The 23,125-nt window shown below is 41.4% G+C and overlaps 2 protein-coding genes across 5 annotated transcripts in view; one reads left to right on the plus strand and one right to left on the minus strand.

The window, feature by feature from the left end:
- Window positions 1-18,205, minus strand: part of PLAA (phospholipase A2 activating protein) — a 28,165-nt gene extending 9,960 nt beyond the window's left edge. Inside the window, exons 1-12 of the mRNA XM_005294743.4 lie at window positions 17,859-18,205; window positions 12,337-12,530; window positions 9,332-9,432; window positions 9,112-9,232; window positions 8,605-8,772; window positions 7,230-7,365; window positions 6,561-6,730; window positions 5,644-5,801; window positions 4,462-4,681; window positions 2,783-2,851; window positions 1,923-1,997; window positions 770-871 (exon numbers count right to left, since the gene is read on the minus strand). Of these exons, the coding sequence (XP_005294800.3) occupies window positions 770-871; window positions 1,923-1,997; window positions 2,783-2,851; window positions 4,462-4,681; window positions 5,644-5,801; window positions 6,561-6,730; window positions 7,230-7,365; window positions 8,605-8,772; window positions 9,112-9,232; window positions 9,332-9,432; window positions 12,337-12,530; window positions 17,859-18,205 (1,861 nt within the window). The remainder of the gene's footprint in view (window positions 1-769; window positions 872-1,922; window positions 1,998-2,782; window positions 2,852-4,461; window positions 4,682-5,643; window positions 5,802-6,560; window positions 6,731-7,229; window positions 7,366-8,604; window positions 8,773-9,111; window positions 9,233-9,331; window positions 9,433-12,336; window positions 12,531-17,858) is intronic.
- Window position 18,206: 1 nt separating this feature from the next.
- Window positions 18,207-23,125, plus strand: part of IFT74 (intraflagellar transport 74) — a 61,565-nt gene continuing 56,646 nt past the window's right edge. Inside the window, exons 1-3 of one of the 4 annotated variants that reach the window (XM_065549667.1) lie at window positions 18,207-18,319; window positions 19,839-19,982; window positions 22,179-22,314. In XM_065549667.1, coding sequence (XP_065405739.1) covers window positions 19,863-19,982; window positions 22,179-22,314 — 256 coding nt within the window. In that variant the 5' untranslated portion in view covers window positions 18,207-18,319; window positions 19,839-19,862. Of the gene's footprint in view, window positions 18,320-18,554; window positions 18,740-19,047; window positions 19,333-19,838; window positions 19,983-22,178; window positions 22,315-23,125 lie in introns of those variants that run through there. The other 3 variants (XM_005294747.5, XM_065549666.1, XM_065549668.1) reach the window with 3 other exon arrangements.

A 23,125-nucleotide genomic window follows, 5' to 3' on the forward strand; every position in this document is an offset into this window, starting at 1 on the left:
CAACTTAGCTTTGCGGGCGCCCCTGTGGCATTGGGCCCCATTCAACTGCCCTGCTTGCTACTCCCTAACGCCGGCCCTGGCTTTTATATGCAGAAAACCAGCTGTTGTGGCACAGGTGAACTGTGGAGTTTTTATAGCACGTTGGGGGGGCCTCAGAAAGAAAAAGGTTGAGAATCCCTGGTGCACACAACTGTTTTACTTCGTGTGTTACGCAGGATGTCAGGCTAGATGAGTATAATGTCCCTTTTGGACTTGGTCTAGGAAAGGGCAGGGGACATGACTGTGTAAAACAGCATGGAGGACATGACTACTCAGGATATTGGGTACATTTTTCAAGCCCTGGCTATACAGTCCAAATCAAAGGATGTCCTCCTGAAGCCAGCAAGGGCTGGGAGCACTGTGGAGTTTTATTGCAACAGGGGGAGCAAGACTTGTATCACTCAGAATCACAAATTCAGTGAGCAAAATCCCCAAAAAGAGCAAGAATAGACATGCAAGACTTGTATTACAGGGAGAACCAAGTAGATATTTTATATAAAAGAAAAATTAGTCCCTTGTGAAATTTAGTCTCGACTCCCAATCCCCCATGCTCTGGATTTTCAAATACCCTTCCATATTGTAGGTCTGGCTGGAGCTGTGACTGAAAGATATCAATTGTGCAGGACTAGAAGGTTGGAGATGTGGTAAAAATAATGTAGCTTCTTGGAGGGGTTGAGAAAGAAAGGAGAATTAGTTTAACCAAAATTAGATATAGGAATAAAAAACTCACCCAATATTTGTGTGGGGTTGGCCTGGTCAAAAGTGACAGCTTCCTTCTTTGGAAAATAAATATTTTCAGCTTTAGCATCAGTTGCTTGATAAGCACCTCTTCCTACACAAGGAAAAGATATTAGAAATTCAACAGAATAGCGTTTGATAACAAGTAGTAACTTCCTTTCAGAAAGTTAAACTCGATGGCTATATATTTCTATGTGTGTTGCTCCTGAAATTTGTCACTAGTTATGCCATTAGTACTTACAATAGTGACAAAACCAAAAGGCCATATTTATAAACAGAATTAATTCATAATTGGATTTTTTCCAAATGCTTTCCTGCACAATAGCAAGTGCATAACTAGGATTTCATTGTAATCCAAACAAATATCTTTCAGTTCACAATCTTTTCATTGATTCAAATATTCCAAGATCAGAAGGGACAATTGTGAACATCTAGTCTGACTTCCTATGTAACACTAGCCACATATCTCCCCCAAAATAATACTTAGAATTGGAGAGTAGATATCATATTTGACACACAAGTATGGACAGTCCAAATTTTAATCCACAAAAAAACCCTTTATCTTCACGGTGTCATTTTTACAATACAGAGGCAAATGATTTAGGTGGTCTGCATGGGCTACACCTACATTATTTGGAATTGAAGTTTGAGAGATTTCTTTGGAAAGGCAATTTCCCCTATCTTAGCAATGAATTATCAGATTTGACCTATTACCTGTGATCGATTTGCTAGAATAACATCTGAAAAGAATAAACTCAATTAGTAGAATTCACTTAGCTATTTAAAACTGAATATACCAATTTCTCTGGCTGGTACTACTGACACCATCTGTATGAGCAGAAACCTATTTAACATACTAATAGAGTCACCCTTATATTCCTTTAAGGGCAGATTAAACACCACATACTTTGATGTTTCACTGTACAATTCCCACTGGAGCACAGAATAGAGATATACAAAAGATGAAAAATTTCTTACATTTTTCCAATCATTTCAGAGGGTAAACAGGCTTCCTTTTAATACAGCTTTGAAAACAATTGAATTTAATATAAAAATCTCATCTCAAGCAGAATCTTATAGTGTTAAAAGAGAAACTGAAGTGAAAGATTAGTAATGCTTATTTATTTGCAAGATGAAGCCCTTACCAGTAAATGGATCAACTACTCCACTTAAAGGAGCTACCACATTAGATGCCGAACCAGGGACATAGCGACCAGCACCTAAAAGATGGCAATTGAGGGATTACATTAATGTATACCACAGCAAGGAAAGTAAAAAGATAACTAGGTTTTTCTGCTATTGATGAAATTATATCACACAGTCACAATATCCGTATACCCCTTAAAGTAAAAATGTTATTTTTAATGAAATAAAAGTTATCCTCAGCATTTCACACAGTTTGAGGATTGTGCTACACAGTGGTATGTTAGTTATGCCCTGTTTCTTCTAGCACAAAACTAGAAATTAAAAAATACAAGCCAAACTGATCTTTCTCGAGTGGCAAGTGATTGTCTTATCCCCACACCAACAGTTGTGGTCACGATCCTGCTAATTTGAAAGTGTTCTATACTATTACATTAAGACAGTTTTCACTCAGATAAAACCAGAGTAGTAAGAAGATACTAACGTGTAAAATTCTACAGAAAAAACCCAACCCCTAGTTGGCCAAGTGACTTAACAAAAGTTTAGCAAATATGAGGGTTAAGCACCTTGTTTCCTCTGCAGCTGGAGTGGTGGTACACTGTAGAGGACAAACTGAACTGTGTGAGGTAGAAGAGGGAGCCTCATATCACTTCTCCTCACAGTGGATTATCACAGCAGAGGAGTCAGTCTGGTCAATCTGAGTCAAGAGGAGTCAATCTGATCAAGATTGTGGCCCCCAAAATGAAGGGATGGGTGGAAACTTAGTGCTCTTTGTTGGCCACTAATTATCATGTTCAGGCCCAAAAACCCACCTTTTGATGCCTGCCAGAGGCATCAGAACAAAAATCAAGTTATGTAATACCTGTAAATGGATCTGGTGCAGGTACAGCATTGGACCCAGATGAAGAGCCCGGAACATAGCGACCACTGCCTGTGAAGTAGTAAGAAAAGGAAAGCCAGTTTATTTTCTTATGTTGATGATAATTTCTACTGAAGCCTATTAGTCTCTGCACTGGTCACTCCTCAGATAGCAAAGTGGCTCAAAATGAGGCTGAATGCAGTTTGTGCCTGGGGTGATAAAAATGTTTTGCAGGCCTTTTTTTGTTTTGTTTCTTAAGACAGTTATACATACACACATACCATACATATGCCCACACTTTCTAGTCATCTAGCCAAGCCAACTGAGCACTTTTTTTTTCCATTTAAAAAAGGTACACATTTGTTGTGACTGTCAGCCTCCTAGCAAGTTGCCAAATCAACCATCTATGTTGCAAAATTAAGGCATTGGGTTTTAACTCTTGGGTTAAAATCATTCCATTTAGATTGAGACTTACATTGCAAATCTGGTATCTCCAAAAGGAAGATACTATTAAAAGTCTTGCATACAAAATTATGTCTGTTCACTGAGCTTGACTACCCTCAAGAAGTCAGCTCCACGTATTTAAAAAAAAAAGGACAATATTAAAAATGTATTTTATTTTTAAAATAAAATTTAAGAAAGTTTCCTTGCTACTACCACGTTATCAATAAAGTTTACTTTCCACCATGTATGTAGTTTACTTTTTGTTCTTCAATGGGATTGGAAAATGCACATACTAGTCTATCCTATTTAGGTTCTTGCACCTTATTCATTACCATTTGAGCACATTCTAGACTTTCAAAAGACAAACTGGGTGAGGTAATGTCTTTTATTAGACTAACTTCTTTTGGTGAGAGACAAGCTTTAGTGCTTACAAAGAGCTTTTCTTCAGGTCTAAGTAAGCAAAAACACTATCTATCAAGTGGGGTTCCTTTCCATTCTTCCCCAAGGAATTAATTGCATGTGTATGTTCTTATTAGTAATTTCAACAGTTCATAATCAGTTGCATTTGATTTTCATAAACTAGCAAAATGCTGAAGTAACACATTGCAGGGTAATGTTTCAATCTCAACAGAACTTGTAACTGAAATATAAAAAAAGTCTTAAAGTATTTCTATTCAGACTTTTTTTTTTAAAGCACTAAGCAACAACAACAACAAAATTGTACTAAGATTCCGGAGAGCTTTTTAATTTAAGGTTTAAAAAAAAAAAAAAGTTATGCTGCTTTGAAAAGCTTTGTTCTTATTACTGATTATAAAAAGAAAATTGAAGAATAAGTGACTAATTTTTTGTTGAAGGTTCAGTTTAACAAAAAATGCAAACCCAACACAGCAGTTAAATTAGTAACAATTAAACAAAACATAGTGGAAGTCAATTTAAGTCAACCAGAAGCTAGATCAGGCAAAGCCCCACAGTAAGTCAGTGTCTTGCTAGACAAGTATTGGAAATGGAATTTGGACGCTTAGTGGGCTCATATTTGCATGGTAATATACAGAATGCTTTCCCAGCATTCTGCTAAACTGATGTCCCAAATCTGTGAACAAGCTAACTATATAAAAATATGTTGTACGCTGCAGACAGAAAAGAACACGCACCTTATAGTTTGCAGTTTTAATTCAGAAAGATATTAACATTTGAGATCTTAAAGAGTGCACCAGTGATAATTAAATTTTTTCCTTTACCTGTAAAAGGATCTGAAAATCCAGTGTCTGTATTCCCCAGCGTTTGCCCTTTGGTGTTGTCTATAATAAACTTAACCACCTGATCCAGAAACATGGCATTTAGATCATTCTTTTGCAGGAAATTGTACGCAGTCAGCCAGGGATCATCACTGATGTTATATGGCAATTTGTAGGAAGGCCCATTTTCATTCACATCAATCGTGAAAACATAATCATATTCCTTTAAGTGGAAATAAAAATGGAAATAAGTCAAAGAGGTGTCATCACATATTTATCTACAGATACATCAAATATGGACTGTAAGAACAGTACAGGCAAATGATGCCAGACTAAGATTTCTGGTTTTGAGAACATGAATATCCTTATCAGATTTCATTAAACTGTAAAATATAGTACTCTCCTATGCTGACTGATGTCTAAATATTTTATTTTAGAAAATACTGGACACAGTTAAAAAACAAGTGTGGGCTAGATTAGCAAGTTTTACCATGAATGGAAGTGATGGTTTCCCTTAGAGTGCAGAGATGTTCCTTTTTAAAGGGGCAAAGAATAGGAAAACTGAAATCACACTTCCATGTGTGTGGCTTTTAGAGACAAACTAACACTAAAAATAATTAAGCAGATATATCACATCAATTCTCATTAACAAGTCTGGCCATCTACAGAGGCTGCAGAGGTTAGAATAGATCAGACACACTATAAAATCCAGTCTTGAATGTATGTATGTATACATATGTAGCATGACAAACTAGTGACCTTTTCAGACATACAACTACAACTCCCATTGAAGTCAACAGAAATTGCAGGTACTGAAAAGCAGGCCACAGGATAATCAAAATACAATGAGGCATTAGCAATAAGCAATAAACGTGTAAGAACTCAATCCCGAATAGTAAATTAAACACTGTTTAGAGTTTATACAGTTTTCCACATCAGCTAGTTGACTCCAGCAAATGTATTTCAGGAATATTGATGTATACACTGTAGACAAGTACAGTATCTAACATTTCTGCTTCTAAATAAAAGATGTTTGTTAGACCTAGGATCTATAATGAAGTAATGACAAGTACATAACTTATTTAAAAGTTTATTCCAAACGACGACTGGAGTAATGTGGGGTTTTTTGTATGAAGAGTTACTAGAACATCAATACGATGATCTAAGAAAAAAAACTTTACATACCTTTCCTTCAAATAAAACCCTTCCAGATGTTTGCTGTGTGGCTCCAGATGAGCCAACCACTTCACCAATCTTGATCCACCTCCCTTCACTAACACTCCACTGATAGGCTTCAACTTTCCCATTATCTCTTATTAGTCGCGTCTGCCCCTCTCTTGTTCCTTGAAATAAAAATAAATAAATAAATAAATAAAAAAGAAATTGCATAGCTAGAGAGAACTAAGTCAGTGAAGCAGCTTCCAATGAGAAATAAGAATGTTTCCAAGTTAAAAAAAAAACTTGGAATTTGGCTCAGGTTTTTACTTCCTGACTGGGGTAGGGGTGGAGAGTGTGTGTGTTTTGTGCACGCGCCTGTGCATACATCTTTCCGCTTAAGAGCTATCCAAATCATCATTGCTTCCTTTCATTTCACTTGACTTCATTCTTTTCTTATAGGGAGCTTCATTTTGAAGTAAGTAAATTTAAGACTAAATTTTGATGCAATTAAGACAACATCAGTTCTATTTCAACATTCATAGTTTGAAAGTGTTAAGTTTGTTTTGTAACTATTTTTTCTTTTTTAGGAAAACAATGCCATATCAAGTTGTCCCTTACTGAGTCATATTGCTAATCAAAAACTGCTGCACTGTTGCATAATAAAGCCATTAAAGGCGCGTCATAAATGTAACCTGTTCTATTTCCATGAAGTGATATTCTTCTATCAGTTAAATCCCTCAGAAACAAAATCTTTTATTAGAGGCATAACAGAGCCTCCATAACACCAGTGAACACAGAAGAATGAAATTTTTATTGTTAAAGAACAGAATTTAAGTGATCAACAAAGCCTGCTCCATCCGCAGGAGAGATGAAGCTCCTGATGCTACAAAACCAAGGTTTATTATTGTTTGTTTTTTTAATGCAATAGAAACTGAAGAATTTACCAGGTTCTTTCAGATGTTCTCTTCCAGGAAGATCATCAGCATTAATGTCTCCCAAATCACTAGTTTTGGGGTCAATAGTTGCCTGGGAAAGTTCATTTTCAAAAGCTTGAATCTCCTCAGCACTTGCTGTGCGCTCCAAAGACTCTGTAAATACTCTGATAATCCCATCACTGAATGCAGAGAAATACAACACATTTAAAAATGTAATCTCCATCATCTGATATGTCAAAGTGGTTATGTTCCTAGTATGGAATAAAGTTATTTCTAATATGAATTTAACTTTAATAGGCTAAAAACCAGTATCTGCTATATAAAAGATTCGGTTCTCATGTTGTCATTTTATCACAAAAAAATAAGCAGACAGAGTAGAGGTGCCTTGAAGCAGAATACGCCTATCAAATGACTTTGGTACAGAATAACTGCTAGCCTATCCATGGTACTGAACTTTAAAAACCAGCCACATTTCCAAGGCACTATTTCTTCTGACGTCCTCAGAATAGTAAAAATGTTCTACTGAAACTAAGAAAATATAAAACCTCCTCCAAAATAAGAAAATTTTATCCTGGAGCAAGGCACTTCTCCCACACACAATGATGCATATAATCAGTTTGACAAAGTGTTTTGCAAATTTAGCTCACTACATATTTATACAGAGTGAGGTCTGGATACCTTGCACCAACCACGATGTCACCATTGTCTAACACACAGCAGCTCCAAACAGACTGAGCTGGAAGTCTGATTATCTGAACACATTCCCCTTGTTTCCAGATTCTAAGTGATCTGTCCTCTCCAGTGGTTACAAAATCTGAAAAGAGAGAACATATAGAAGTTTAATATAAAAACAAAGAAAAAGGTACGAAGTAGCTTCTTGCAGGTAAATACTTTACAATTAAATGCTTCTTGTTTCTCCTTAAAGAGGTCTACAGGGAAAGAAAGGGTAAAATAGTCATTACTCATCCTTCTTTCTGAAAAAAGTGCTCAACTGTGTAAACTGGTGGGCTGATCCACTAGCTGGGAAGGTGAAATTATACTCCAAATAGCACAGTTCCAGTTCCCTTCTCAGGGATTTATTAACAAAGCTTAAAAAAACCAAAACAGTCTCACCATCATCAAGGCATCGTCTTCCCCGGGGTCTGCAAGGACTTCAGTCTTCACAACCCTCCCTAGTGGAGGCTTTTTGCCAGCTGGCTCCTGCAGGTGTCCCCTTTGAAGGCCTTACAGGGCAAGAAAGTCACCTCCTAGGTCCTTCCCGAACCCTGGGCCTCTCCCATGTGCCCCTCTGTCTAAGAGGCAGCAAACCTCATATGCTATTTACTGTTGAGCGCACAAACTAGGAAAAATATGTGACCTGCTACTACAGCTGCCAGTTTTAAAGGGTACAAGAACTGTAACAAGTGCACTGAGACATGTGCATGCACCGCCCGAGGCCCCGTGCTCTGTTACAGTGCTTTTGGAGCTTTAGTTTTCAGCAAGTGTGCAAACATATTCTATAAATCATATAAAGGTCTTATGATTAACACACAAACCTGAGAATCAACTTCTTCTGTAACCTTGGGCAAATCACAGTCCTGAGCCTCTGTTGTCACATCTAACTCTCAGATATGTAGTGAAGATTACATAATTAACATTTGCAGCATGTTCTGAGATCCTTCTGCAGAAGTTGCTATAGGAATATTAAGTATTGTCTCTACGACTATTGCTATGTATAAGTATCATTTTTGCACTATGCTATGGTACTGAGAGGCAGATGGCAACCCGGGCTGAAATCCTGGCCCTGTTGAAGTCAATGGGAGTTCTGCCATTGACTTCAGTGGGGCAGGATTTCACCCAATTCCCAGGACCTTTTGGCTCATATCTATTTTCTAAGCAGTTTTGAACCCAGATATTCAAGAACATTTCTCCTGCAGTGACATGTTCATTGTCCAAACAGAAAAATACAGAAAATAGAATGCCGATGAAAGAAATCAGATTATATAATGGTACCACAACTGCCATTCATTTTTAAAAGCTATTTTGCTATTTTACTTTGGAAGTGAAGTCTTACCTTTACAATGAGGGAAGACAGATATGCTGTATATATAATTTGTATGTCCGTAATAAATTTGAAGACACTCGCCCGAGATCTGCCACCTTCGAATACTTGCATCATTAGCACAGGAAAGAAATTCTGTGTCACTTAAAATCGCTAAACCTCTCACACAATCTTCATGTCCTTTATAAAGGAAAGGAAAAGGTTTTATGAACAACCAAATATTGCTTTCAGCAGCAGCAGCTTAACATATTAATATCTTATTTTGCAATCTCATTTCTTTATCCTAGAAACTGATGTTTAATAAAGACCCAGCTTTAAAAAAATTCCTTTGCTTAGCACTTTCTGAAAATCAGGCCTCTTTAACGTGTCTCAAGTTGGGTACCCAAAAATCACTAGCCACTTTTGAAAATCTTGGTCTAAATATTAAGTTACTTGAATCCATTAAATTTTCACAAACAGGTGGTTGATTTACAAAGATGTCAGATTAGAAAATACTCTCAATTTTACCCAAATACTTACCAGTGAATGTTCTCTCGCATCTGCCTGCTTTCCATAGTTTAATAGTTTTGTCAGCTGAACCAGTCAACATTAACCCCTGCTCAGGCAGTATCTTCACTGCCCATACTGCAGCTGTGTGACCCTGTGAACAAGAACAGTGTTAGAATAGCTAGAGAACAACTGAATTTACAAAGCTGTTCAATTATTCATTATTGGATATACTCATGAAGAACTACTATACCTGTAATGTCATCATGCATTTGTCATTCAACCAGACTTTAGCTGTGGTATCCCATGAGCCACTAAGCAATGTGCCAAATTTCCCAGATGAAAGGCTGCAAACTGGAACAAACATTCAAATCAGCATTGACACATTCCTATCCTCTGCCCCTTTCTTATTCCAGTAACATATGGAAGGAGATTTTTCTTATGTTAGTGGCATATATTCATGGAATTTTTTTTTTTTTTAAACTTATTTCCAGGGCAAGCTTTTGGTCCTTTCCTCTTCTACTTTGGAAAGGGAATTTAGCATATCTTCCGTCACAGTACTAACAAGAACTAAATTCTTCAGAGGACATCTCTGTGGTCCAGAGGTCCATTGGAGCCAGCTTGCAAATGGTACACCGTTCTGTAGCAGCAACTCCTAGCAGGCCTGACAAACTCACTACACCTAGCACACAGCTTTCGGGGTATGTATCCATAAATGATATAATGTAAGAGCTTAAATGAAAGCAAGCATCACGCTTATCATTAATGTCATTGTGAAATATATGTATAATGAAAATACGTTCCTAAAGTCTGAATCTAGACAGGACTCACAAACAGGTTTCTGACAGACAAAGGTTGTATATTCACCTGTCTCGGTTCACACATAAGTTAAGCATAGTAAGCCAATACAATGGAATCCCAATTTACATATGAAGTCAACAGGGAGGCAATACACTACAGACTGAACCACAGCAGGAAGAAAACGAACACCACATTTACATTCATGAAAACGGGACCCCAACCAAACTTGGTAGGAGTCGCTGCAAAAGGACATGGGGGGTGGGGGGGGAGGGAGAGAGAGACAAAAAGACTCTAGACAGGAGGTTAATCTCTAAGTTTAGCATGTATTGATTTGATTTTATATGTAACCCTTCTGGTTTCATTATCCTTACTCACTAAAGTAGAACTGCAGCATTACGAATACCTCAAGAATGGAGGTTGTTCATAATTATGGTTCTTTCAAAAGTTTACAACTGAAGATTGACTTAATACAGCTTTGAAACTTTATTATGCAGAAGAAAAATGGTGCTTCCCTCCCACCCCCCCTTTTTTTTTTTAGTAGTTTACATTTAAAACAGTACTGTATTGGGGGTGGTGGGAAGGTCTTTGCTGCTGCCTGATTGTGTACTTCCGGTTCCATGAGGTGTGTTATTAACTGGTCAGTTTGTAACTCAGTTTCTACTGTATGTCTTAAATCTTGATTTTTTATGATAAATTTATGATTGTTTTCATTATAAGTAGATCTCAGTGCTATGGTATTGTACAAGGAACTGATCCCAAGGAATCATTCAAGCTGATGTGTCTACTGTACCAGGTATGCTGTCCCCAAGGGTATTACCATGAGTGGATAAGGGGCTGAACACAACAGGGGAACGCTTCAAAGTCTTGGGTCTGGGGCAGGGGTGGACAAACTTTTTGGCCCGAGGGCCACATCGGGGTTGCCCAACTGTATGGAGGGCCGGGTAAGGAAGGCTGTGCCTCCCCAAACAGCCTGGCCCCCGCCCCCTATCCGCCCCTCCCACTTCCCGCCCCCCTCAGAACCCCCAACCCATCCAACCCCCCCTGCTCCTTGTCCCCTGACCACCACCCCCCGCATCCAACCACGCTCTGCTCCACGTCCCCTGACCACCTCCTCCCGGGACCCTCCATCCCTAACTGCCCCCTGGAATCCCACCCCCTTATCCAACCGCCCCTGCTCCCTGTCCTCTGACTGCCCTTCCAACCCCTATTCACAGGCCCCCCAGGACTCCCACTCCCAACTCTCCCTGTTCCCCATTCCCTGTCCGCCCCCCCAGAACCTCTGCCCCAGCCATCTGCCCCCTCCTCCCTGACTGCCCCCCAGGAGCCCCTGCTCCCTTACCCAACCCTCCCCCCCGCCCCCTTACCAGCAGCAGGAGCTCACAGCTGTGACACCCGGCCAGAGTCAGCTGCGCTCCCCACGCTGCCCAGCGGGAGCGTCAGGCAAGAGTGTGGCCTGCGTGGCTGTGGGGGAGGGGGGACAGCAGAGAAAGGGCCAGGCAGGACGGTCTCGCGGGCTGGATGTGGCCCGCAGGGCTGTAGTTTGCCCACATCTGGTGTGGGGTATACCTACTGTTAACCTCCAAGACAACATAAGGGTTTGTATAACCCAGAGATTGATTGGGTAGCTAACAGACTGGAGGTGTCAGGGAGCTGACTCCCAATTAAGCACAAACAAGTCTCTCTCACACTGGAGTCAGGGAGGATAACAAGGTGTCTCTCGGTGTATGTCTACACTGCAGCAAAACATGCCTGGCTGGCACTGCGAGGGGTGGGTCCCCAAGCATCTACACTGAAATTTTATAGCCCTGCAGCCCGAACCCTTCAAGCCCAAATCAGCTGACACAGGTCAGCCACGGGCATGAGGATATATCTACACTGCAATGTAAGCCCAGGGTTTGAACATAGGCTCAAGACCAACCCCCTTCCATCTACACACAAATCGCTCTAAGCCAGGGCTTGGACCCGGAAATCAAGCCCTAATGCTTTGCAGTGTAGACGCAGCCCCATTTGGCTCGTGCTCTGGGAGTCTCAAAAGTATTCCACAATCCAAGGGCCAACTTTCTTTGTCCCTAGGACAGTCAAGTTTGGAGCAGGGCTCATGGTTTTTTAAACAGCTCGTAAAGTCCCAAGTGGGGCCCTACTTCAGCATTGAGGCTCCTAGGTGATACCACAACACAAATATTATTAATCCACATAAATAATTATACATTATGATAGCTATGCCTTGCTCTGTTGAAAACATGAGAGTTACTGTGACTAGTTTACAGAGAATCTGGATTATACAAAACCTGCTGATAGCCATATTTGGAAGTAATTCATCATGGAAAAATACTAAAGAATTCTAAGTCTTAGAAAAGCCACATTTTATGAGCCATATTTTATTTTAACCAAGTTAAAGACAATTTGCATTAGTTCCAGTTTTCGCAAGGGGAATTACAAAACAAGACCTATACTTACCAGTGTTTTTGTGACCCTTAAGGACATAGAGTGGAGCTGTGTTGTCCAGTGTGAAGATGCAAATATTATGGTCATTTCCACCTGTTGCAATTAGCCCACGAGGATAGATGTCATTTGAAGGTATGATGCATACACAAGATACAAAATTGGAGTGGCCACTCATGCAATGCATTTCAGTAAACCCCCTGTTAGGACTAAACAGATATACAGATTAATAAATTTACATTTACAGAATCATAAAAGAAAACATACATTAATTTAAGCTACAGAATGCAATTTATATTCAAAAACTTGGACTGATTTTATATATATGTATTAAATATTGCTTACTATATATCTATATTTAAGCCTGGCCATTTATTTACAAATAACCTAAAGGAGTCAAGAAGTAAAGCCACTACTTCTATAATATTACACGTAGAATAGAAGGATTTTTCTTGATAAAGATTTTTGAATGTCAAGTATTTTACTGAATCCCATTTATATTTTTAAAAAGTACTGAGAAGTGTTTGCACAAACAGAAGATAAAATACTAAATGATTTAAATAGCTACAGAAATTGAGATTAATAAATATCAAAAATAAAGTTAACTTGATAATCATATTTCTTAAAATCTTACTGATTGCCACTTAAGACTGACAAATGTTTACAAGTTCCTTCCAAAATCAGCAGATTTTTTCTACCATTCTATTTAATACTTAAGGCCCATGCTGCAAATGGGAATTTTACTACTTTCAAATAATTTGCGTTTCCCTTCCTACACATGCAGTTAGCTTTTTAATATTCACTTTGTAATATCCCCTTAATTTTTTTTACATCAGTTTCCCTTATTATAGTCAGAGTGTGGCTTGAAATTGTTCCCATAACCCATCTGGTTATGTTTAACAATAATATAGGCTTCCTGAAACAAGCCTAGGAACAGCAAATCTTTGATGTAATAATACAATCTATCAAATAATACAATATAATATTTTAATCTAGTATCTAAGATACCTTGTAATCACAAGTCAAGATTTCTGTAATGCATCATACAACTTTTATGTTGCATCAATAGTTCTCTGTTTTGAATTTTCAAGTCTTATTTTTTTAAGAAAAAAGATCATTCTCTATAACTAATAAGACACCAATCAGCAAATTATTTATGCTTGTGTCATTAGAAGACTTGTGCCAGGTGGTGAAAGGCTGTCTGTTACTACTGCAGACTAAGGCCCCAATCCTGTAATTGACTGTGCATGGGCAACAAACCTCCTCCTCTTTCTTGTTCCTTCCCCCCTCCCCAATGTGAAGTACAAGTGGCTTCAATGGGGGACTGCAAGCACAAAGTCTTTTGCTGGATCAAGGCTTAAGTATGCACTTTTATACTCATGTTTAAGCATGATTAGGTATATACCTTTATAAACAGTGTGTATGAGCAAAGGTGAGGGCTTCAGGACTGCAAGAATTTTTAATGAATCTGTAAACTTAGGCATTGTACCGTATGATTGGAGAATTGCTAACATAGTTCTTATTTTTAAGAAAGGGAAAAAAAGTGATCCGGCTAACTACAGGCCTGTTAGTTTGACATCTGTTGTATGCAAGGTCTTAGAAAAAAATTTGAAGGAGAAAGTAGTTAAGGACATTGAGGTCAGTGGTAATTGGAACAAAATACAACATGGTTTTACAAAAGGTAGATCGTGCCAAACCAACCTGATCACCTTCTCAAAGAAGGTAACAGGTTTTTTTAGACAAAGGAAACGCAGTGGATCTAATTTACCTCAATTTCAGTAAGGCATTTGATATGGTTCCACATGGGGAATTATTAGCTAAATTGGAAAATATGGGGATCAATATGAAAATTGAAAGGTGGATAAGGAACTGGTTAAAGGGAGACTACAACGGGTCGTACTAAAAGGTGAACTATCAGGCTGGAGGGAGGTTACTAGTGGAGTTCCTCAGGGATCAGTTTTGGGACCAATCTTATTTAATCTTTTTATTACTGACCTTGGCACAAAAAGTGGGAAGTGCTAATAAAGTTTGTGGATGACACAAAGCTGGAAGATATTGCCAATACAGAGAAGATCTGTATGACCTTGTAAACTGGAGTAATAGTAATAGGATGAAATTTAATAGTGAAAAGTGCAAGGTGATGCATTTAGGGATTAATAACAAGAATGTTTGTTATAAGTTGGGGACGCATCAGTTGCAATTAATGGAGGAGGAGGAGGAGAAGGACCTCGGAGCATTGGTTGCTCACAGGATGACTACGAGCCGCCAATGTTATATGGCCGTGAAAAAAGCGAATGTGGTCTTGGGATGCATCAGGCGAGGTATTTCCAGTAGAGATAAGGAGGTGTTAGTACCGTTATACAAGGCACTGGTGAGACCTAATCTGGAATACTGTGTGCAGTTCTGGTCTCCCATGTTTAGGAAGGATGAATTCAAACTGGAACAGGTACAGAGAAAGGCTACTAGGATAATCCGAGGAATGGAAAACCTGTCTTATGAAAGGAGACTCAAAGAGCTTGGCTTGTTTAGCCTAACCAATAGAAGGCTGAGGGGAGATACGATTGCTCTCTATAAATATATCAGAGGAATGAATACCAGGGAGAGAGAGAGGAATTATTTAAGTTCAATACCAAAGTGGACACAAGAACAAATGGATATAAACTGGCCATCAGGAAGTTCAGACTTTATCAGAAATTAGACAAAGGTTTCTAACCACCAGAGGAGTGAAGTTAGGGAACAGCCTTCCAAGGGGAGCAGTGGGGGCAAAAGACATATCTGCCTTCAAGACTAAGCTTGATAAGTTTATGGAGGGGATGGTATGATGGGATAGCCTGATTTTGGCAATTAATTGATCTTTGACTATTAGCAGTAAATATGCCCAATGGCCTGTGATGAGATGTTAGATGGGGTGGGATCTGAGTTACTACAGAGAATTCTTTCCTGGGTGTCTGGCTGGTGAGTCTTGCCCGCATGGTCAGAGTTTAGCTGATCGCCATATTTGGGGTCAGGACAGATTGGCAGAGGACCCGGTGTTTTTTTGCCTTCCTCTGCAGCGTGGGGAACGGGTCACTTGCTGGAGGATTCTCTTCACCTTGAAGTCTTTAAACCACAATTTGAGGACTTCAATAGCTCAGACATAGGTTAGGGGTTTAATACAGGAGTGGGTGGGTGAGATTCTGTGGCATGTGCTGTGCAGGAGGTCAGACTAGACAATCATAATGGTCCCTTCTGGCCTTAAAGTCTATGATTCTATAACCTGAAGAGCTAAAGAACAGATTTTTGAAGTTTTGAACAATTACAGGGTGACAACTGTAAGCATCTCAACCTACCAAGTGCCTGCTGTAATACTGTTTTTTTCCACATTCTGATTTGGGGTTTTTCGCAGCTACATCATAATTGGACTAAAACATTTACTTGAAATATTCATATTTTAAAAGGAATGTCAACTAAAAATTCACACTTGTATCTAAAGGTTTTTTGTTTTTCTTTTTTAACCTATAAAACACACCTAATATTAAAATAAATTAGAGATTAGAGGACAATAATATTTCTATTTTAGGTTTGTTTACACAATACTTGACCACTCTCTGTACACAGTTTCAAGGCTTCCTCTGAACAGTCAGTCTAGTTGAGAAAAACAGTAATTAAAAATATAAAAATCTGGAAAACTACAAATGTTGGCAGGTACTGAACTTGAAACAACTTTAAACTCAACTTTCCAGGTATTGCATGCAGCTGTCTCTACTTCCTTGAATGTCTCAGATGCACAGGAATCAGTGAAAATGTTATTTAACCCCACACTCCAAAGGCTTTCTTGTAAAAATCATGATCTTCCCCCACCCTTCCTTCAACTTCTCAAATGCTACATGTAGGTGGAAGTCACAATAGTCAGCTAAAACCTCTCCTCCAGCAAAAAGTAGAAGAACAAAGGGCTGCAGCAACCCTAGGTGCAGCCAAACATTTGTATATGACAGCTTACGCATTGATCCCTTTCCGCTGTATCCCTATAATTTCCTAAAGTGGACATATTGCTATTACCCACATTGTGATCACTAACATAGTGGTGGTGAACTAGAAAGAGCTGTTACATTCATTTGGAAGAGAGGACAAATCCCTCCTTTGTGATAAAGTTGTTAGGAAATGTTAAGAGTCTATCCCTCCAGTGACACAGGCTCTCTATACTTTCCCTCACCCAAATCACAGTTTTATATGACAGCCTCCTGGCAAAATATTCAGACAAACTTGTCAATTGCTTCTCTTTCCACTCTGTTAGAAAAAGTGCATACCCACTAAATCAAGGATATGGTTCATAATTTTAAACTATACACATAGCAGGAAATATGTTTTGCTGCTGCCCCAAGTATACACTACAATACTACATAGCAGTACATCTACTGATTATAACAAAAGACTGGGAATCAGCTCTCAGTTTCAATTCCTGACTTGCTCTCTTAGTTTCAATTCAATGACTCACAGTATGACCCTGGCAAGTCTACTTAGAAACAAAACTGTACAGTTGTTTGTAACACCTAAGATTTTTATAAGTGAAAGCAGTCAACAAAAAGGTTTATCTTTATTTTTCAGTTTGTTTTGCGCATTGGACTGTACTTTGTGTACAAGTAGTGTCAGCGCATACAATATCTGTATATTCAGTTTCTAACTTGCTGAAGAGACCATTGTGAACATTAAACAAAACACAAATACCCTTTTAAAAGACCTGTGAAAATAATTTAAAAATTTTAGAACACTCTTTGACCTGTCAAAAACTTGAATGACTTTACCTTTAAAAACTAAGTTTACAGTATCACTTTTATCTCTTATTGCTTCAGTAATCCCATCTATAAACAGGATTCACACATTTATAGGAGCGATGGAAAAATGTAGCATCTGTAAAGCACTCTGAACTATTGAGATAAAATGACCTATCATTCCTTGAATTCCCCAAAAAGTAGGCACAAGGACTACACTTTATGATCACTCACAGAGCAGCCCGCTATCCAACTGGAACAGACCCGCACAAAAAGCCCTGATAAAGAGCAACTCCAAGTCTGTTCACTCCACAGTGTTGTTATTCAATTGAGAGAGTCACAAGCTGGTTAGAAAAAGCACAGTGCAAGCCATTAAGGCTGTAATCTATTTTTAAACAGACACAGACATATAAGTAGTAGAGCCATAGACAGAACAGAGATTCTGCTCTTTGCACTAAGAGTCTGAACACTTATGGCCACATTCAGCTGCGAGACACGTCCCCCAACTCCCGAAGCGAGGCGCCAGGGAAGAGCGTGGCTCTTAGAGCCGAGGAGGAAATATCAGAGCAAGTCCCGGGGCTGGCGGAGGCACAAGTGCCCCTATTACAGGGGAAGGCTGGGTCCCGCAGGCCTACTGTCGGCGCAGCACAGGACTGGGGGGCGCGGGCCACAGGGAGCCCAAGCGGCTGCTTCTTCTGCTTCTAGGGGAAAGCGGAGCGCGGAGCACAACAGTGTGGGGCCCGGTCACCCCACATGCCCCCGAAGAGCCCGCCCCCCCCCAGCACTCACCCGTCGGGGGCCCACAGCCGGGCGGTTCGGTCGCGGGACACAGACACGAAGCCTCCAGGCGGGAACAGGCCCTGACTCAAGCCCCGCACGTCCAGCTCGTGTCCCACCACGGAGCAGCGCAGCCGGTAAGTGCCGCCCCCGCTCGCCATGGCCGCGGCCCTCCCTGCAGCTGGAAACCTCGCCTCAGCCCGGGAAAGCCGGCGGGCAGCGGAGGTACCGTAAAGAGAGACCCTGACACAGCAACAACACCCCTCCCCTCCGCCGGAAACCGTCATCAACAAGTGCCGGGTCTCCGCCCCCAGAGGCATTGGGAACATTGAAGGAGTGGAGACTGCATATCCCAGCATGCGGAGCGCCAGATAGAGAGGAAATACCAGGTCGGAGATGGCGCGATGTGTGCTGGGAGTTGTAGTCTCAGTACACCACGGAAGTTAGAGCTGGCGCATAGCATGCTGGGATTGGTAGGCCCTTATACAGCCAGCGCGGAAAGCTTTGCAAGTTGGGACTTGCAAATTGCAATGTCCGAATGTCCTTTCCCAGCGCCTATCTGTGCTGAGGTTCCTGCGGGCCTTTCCCCCTCTCCCTTTAGTGGGGTAAACTGTGCATTCTCAGCGGGAGGGCGCTCGTTCTCCCTCCTGGCTGTTGGAGGCGGCGGGAGTTCCGAATCTCGCGAGAGCGGAAGGAGCGTGGTTGATGATTGGCTGCTGGGGCCGGTGGGGCGGGGTTGGTCGGTTGCTGCGATACTGGCGTGGCGTGGAGACGGGGGACGGGTCGGCTAGGAAGTAAATCGGTTCCAACTGGCCCCGGAGAGCGGCCCCGGCTCGGGTGAGACCGCGGGGCCGGGATTCCAACCGCTGCCAGCGTTGGGGGCCCGCCTCCCGGTAGGGCGAGACCCCGCGCTCCTGCCTGGCGCTCAACCGCTCTGGGGAGAATCGGGGGCCGGATCCGACTCTTCCTCTGACCTTCCCGGGAGGGAGCCACCGAGCAGCGCCCGCCCCCTAGTGCCCGGTGCGCCGCCCCCTAGTGCCCGCCCCCACCAGCGCCGCCCCTAGTGCCCGGCGCGTAGCCTCTAGTAATGCCTGGTGCGAAGCCGCACCCCCCAGCGCCGCTCCTAGTGCCCGCACTCCCCAGCGCCGCCCCTAGTGCCCAGCGCGCAGCCTCTAGTGCCCGGTGCGCGGCCCCCTAGTGCGAGTCTGTTCCCATAGTCCAGGGATCGGCAACCTTTGGCACGCAGCCCGCCAGGGTAAGCACCCTGGCCGGCCGGGCCGGTTTGTTTACCTGCTGAATCCGCAGGTTTGGACGATCACGGCTCCCACTGGCCACAGTTCGCCGCTTCAGGCCAATATGGGTGGCAGGAGGCGGTGGCCTGCACATCCCTCGGCCCGCGCTGCTTCCCGCAGCCCCCATTGGCCTGCGTCGGCGAACTGTGACAGCAAGTGGGAGCTGCAATCGGCCGAACCTGCAGACACGGCAGGTAAACAAACCCTGGCAGGCCCCATGCCAAAGGTTGCTAATCCCTGCCATAGCCCATCCCATAGCCCCACAGCCCCCAGTGCTACCCTGTATTCCCCCACATACCGCAGTGCCACCTGTAAATCCCCGCACAACACTAGCACCCAATACCCCCATCCTCCCTGTGCCATCCTGGCTACCTACCCATCCTAATAGCCGCACAACCTAGTGCCACCGCTTATACTTCCTTCTGCTCCCTGTATTCCTCCCACATTCCCTGTACTGCACCTTATACTCCCCATCCACTTAAGTAATTCTAGTATTCCCACAGTACTCCCTATATACCCAGTACTCGCCCCAGCATCACCCATTATTTATACTCCCTATATACCCTAGTACCACCTTACACGTTCCTCACACCCCTCAACTGTCCAACACACAACAGGCTCCCTTAGTAATGTAAAGGATCAGTACTAATAAAGGATCAGTTCTAATTAAAGGACATGAGCATCATATGTTTCTTTCCAGAGAGAAGTTTAGAATAAATAGAAAATGGCAAGCAATCACAAGCCACCTACAGCTCGTCCTGCTTCAAGAGGAGGAGTTGGGCTCACAGCCAGGCCTTCTTCATCCTTGTTACGGACTCCATCAGCAGCCAGAATGGGAACAGGGGTGTGTTAAAGTGATTTAATATGTTTGTTTTGAATGTTTAGATTTTATCTTGATTTTTCTCTCCTGAAGAATTGGGTGCCAGCAGTAATTGTAATTGAAGATAGCAGTTTGTATTCTTTTTTGGTATTTCATATTTCTTTCTTTATTCCTGGAAGATTTGTCTATTGTATGTTAAAAGGAGGTGGGTTGGAAACTGTTATTGCCATATATTGGATGAAATATATCTTTTAGAGTCACAAGTAGAAAAAGCAAAAAGATCTGGTTTGTTAGAGAGATGTCAAGTCACCCTTCGTCAGTTGCCTTCCCCTATGATTTTGTTCATGTCATGGAAGTAATTTACACTGGGTCTTCAGATTGCCTCTGGTCCTTTTATTCTGGTATGGCATGCAAAGGCCAAGTAAAGGTCAAACCCACAGTACTTAAAAGATTACTGGGACTACAAGCTTAGTGCATCCCACACCTGGTATCCTCAAAAGAGCAAAATGCATTTTGCAGAAGTCCTAAGGCATCTGCTGCTGCACTTTGGGACTAGAATAAACGGGGTTGGACTTTCGCTTTCACAGTACGATCCATGGTTAGAAAGACTTGGCTCTTCCCTAACAGTCTGTCCTCTCCAACCAAACTAGAGACATTTGTTTGGAAGAGCAACAAATTGTTCTTCCTTAATTTATGCACTTTTCGGTAGCCAGCAGGCTAGTTTTAGCCTACACCTCTGTTGAAGTAGGAGATTTTAATAAAGAGTAGGCGATTTCAGTACAGAGAAGCATTATATGTGAGGCCTGAGCATGAGACTTATATGTTTTTCTCCACACATAAGTAGAAACCTGAGCTTTATGGAGATTTTGGACAGGAAAATCAATCTTGCTATACAGTAACTCCTCACTTAAAGTTAACGTTGTTTCATTGTTACGTTGCTGATCAATTAGGGAACATGCTCATTTAAAGTTGTGCAATGCTCCCTTCTAATGTCGTTTGACAGCTGCCTGCTTTGTCTACTGCTTGCAGGAAGAGCAGCCCATTGCAGCTAGCTGGTGGGGGCTTGGAACCAGGATGGACCGGCAGCCCCCTATCAGCTCCCCGCTCCCCTTAGTTCCCTGTGCAGCAGCTGCCTGCAGTTCAGCTGTGTCCCTCCCCCCACTGCCATGTGCTGCTCCTGCCCTCTGCCTTGGAGCTGCTCCCCGAGACTCCTGCTTGCTGTGCCGGGGGGGAGGGAAGGAAGAGGGGGATAATGTCAGGGTGTCCCCCTCCCCTTCTGCACCCCGCTTACCCCATCTTCCATAGAACAGGGGGGGACACACCAGGGCTGCAGTCTCAGCAAGCTGATCTGATTAACAAGGCAGTGTACTTAAGGGAAATGTGCATCTCTCCCTCCATTCCTGCTGCCTTGCAGAGTGAGAGGGTTAACCCTTGAGGGCTCAGCCAATTGCTAGTTCATCATTTAGCAGTAAGGGAAATATCCCACCCTCTGACTCCTCTACCTCAATCAAGCTTCACAATCATCATCACTGTATACCAGTATTAAATTGTTTGTTTAAAACTTATCCTGTGTGTGTGTGTGTGTGTGTATAGTCTTTTGTCTGGTGAAAAACATTTCCCTGGAACCTAACCCCCTCATTTACATTAATTCTTATGGGGAAATTGAATTCGCTTAACATCATTTCGCTTAAAGTCGCATTTTTCAGGAACATAACTACAATGTTAAGTGAGGAGTTACTGTACCTGACAATTAAAATAATAGTTTCACTGAATGGATTTTTAAAATCTAATACAGGGGTGGGGGGACGAAGGAGAGCAGGGAGAGGTGTTATTGGAACTAACTGCTAAAAGATAACCACACAACATGATTAACAGAACAGTGGGAATTCAGTTTACACTACCATTTGGGCAGAGGTCAAACCTGAGGGAGAAAAAGAACATCAAGCATGCAAATAAAATAGCCTTGAGTCTCAAAAACAAATATAAAGAGATGTCTGTACTAGAGGTTTTGATTTGATAGTATAGTATTTAGATTTACTTCTAAAATGTTTGGTATAAATTATCATCTGCAAGAAAAATACTGCTAAAGATCTAATGTACTAAGTAAAATACATATGTTAGTTTCTAATTTTTAGAACAGTCCAGACAAGCTTTTAAATGTTCCTCTTAACAACTACATAAATATAACAACTGGTTTATTATTCTGTTGCCTTTGTCTAGATGCCCCCTGGTACATCAAGGCCTGGTACTCGTGGTGGTCTCCTAGGTACTGGAGGGGTGTTGTCATCTCAAATTAAAGTCGCAGACCGTCCAGTGACACAACAAGGGTTAAGTGGAATGAAAACTGGAGTGAAAGGTATTTTAATATATGAAGAATTCTCATCTTAATACAGGAAAGTGTTTTTAACACTGTCAAAGAATCAATACAATTAGGGAAAACTGGACAGCAGAGGATCTTTTATGGCTCTAGTGCCTCTAGTTTGGGACAGAAACTTGACATTTGGCACTGAGATAGTCACTAGGTCAGACATGTGCCTTTTAGAGGTCCTTGGGCAGATTTGGCAGAATGTATAGGGATTTAAAAATATGGCTTGCACATATTAGAATAACAGCTTTACTGTATTCTGTTCATATCATTCAAACATAAGTGAATTAGTTGAATATAATTTTCTGTCAGGGTGGGTGTGTATGGAATCTTAGCCTTGTCTCATTCCATAGAAAGTTTGATGTTCATGTGGAATTTGGAGCTTTGCCTTATCTATGTGATGTACTAATGTGCGTATTGAATGAGGCAAGGGGGCAAATGAACCAGCCTCCTGAGTACACATCTTGTGCAAGACAGAGGGTCTTACAAATGTCTAGAAAATAGTTCCATGTTATTGAATGTCTATGTTTTATCAGTTTTTCTCTTAGCATAGTTTCCGTGTGGAATATCTGTAAGTTTTTAGAAAGAAAATTAAGGTTACAAAGTGAAGTACTCAAAAGTCTGCTTCTTGTGCTAGTGCTTTATGATATGCTCTAATTATGCAAACGTGTATTTTGTGTATTGAATGAGGCAGGGTTACATAGTGAATGAATGCGTCATCATGTGATTCCATCTCTCTTTTTAGGAGAAATTCTTTTTTCAGTTACCACAGTGAAAATTCAGAGTGATTCATTAAGTGGTC

Source organism: Chrysemys picta, chromosome 6 (assembly GCF_011386835.1).
Source record: "Chrysemys picta bellii isolate R12L10 chromosome 6, ASM1138683v2, whole genome shotgun sequence".
Taxonomy (NCBI): domain Eukaryota; kingdom Metazoa; phylum Chordata; order Testudines; family Emydidae; genus Chrysemys; species Chrysemys picta.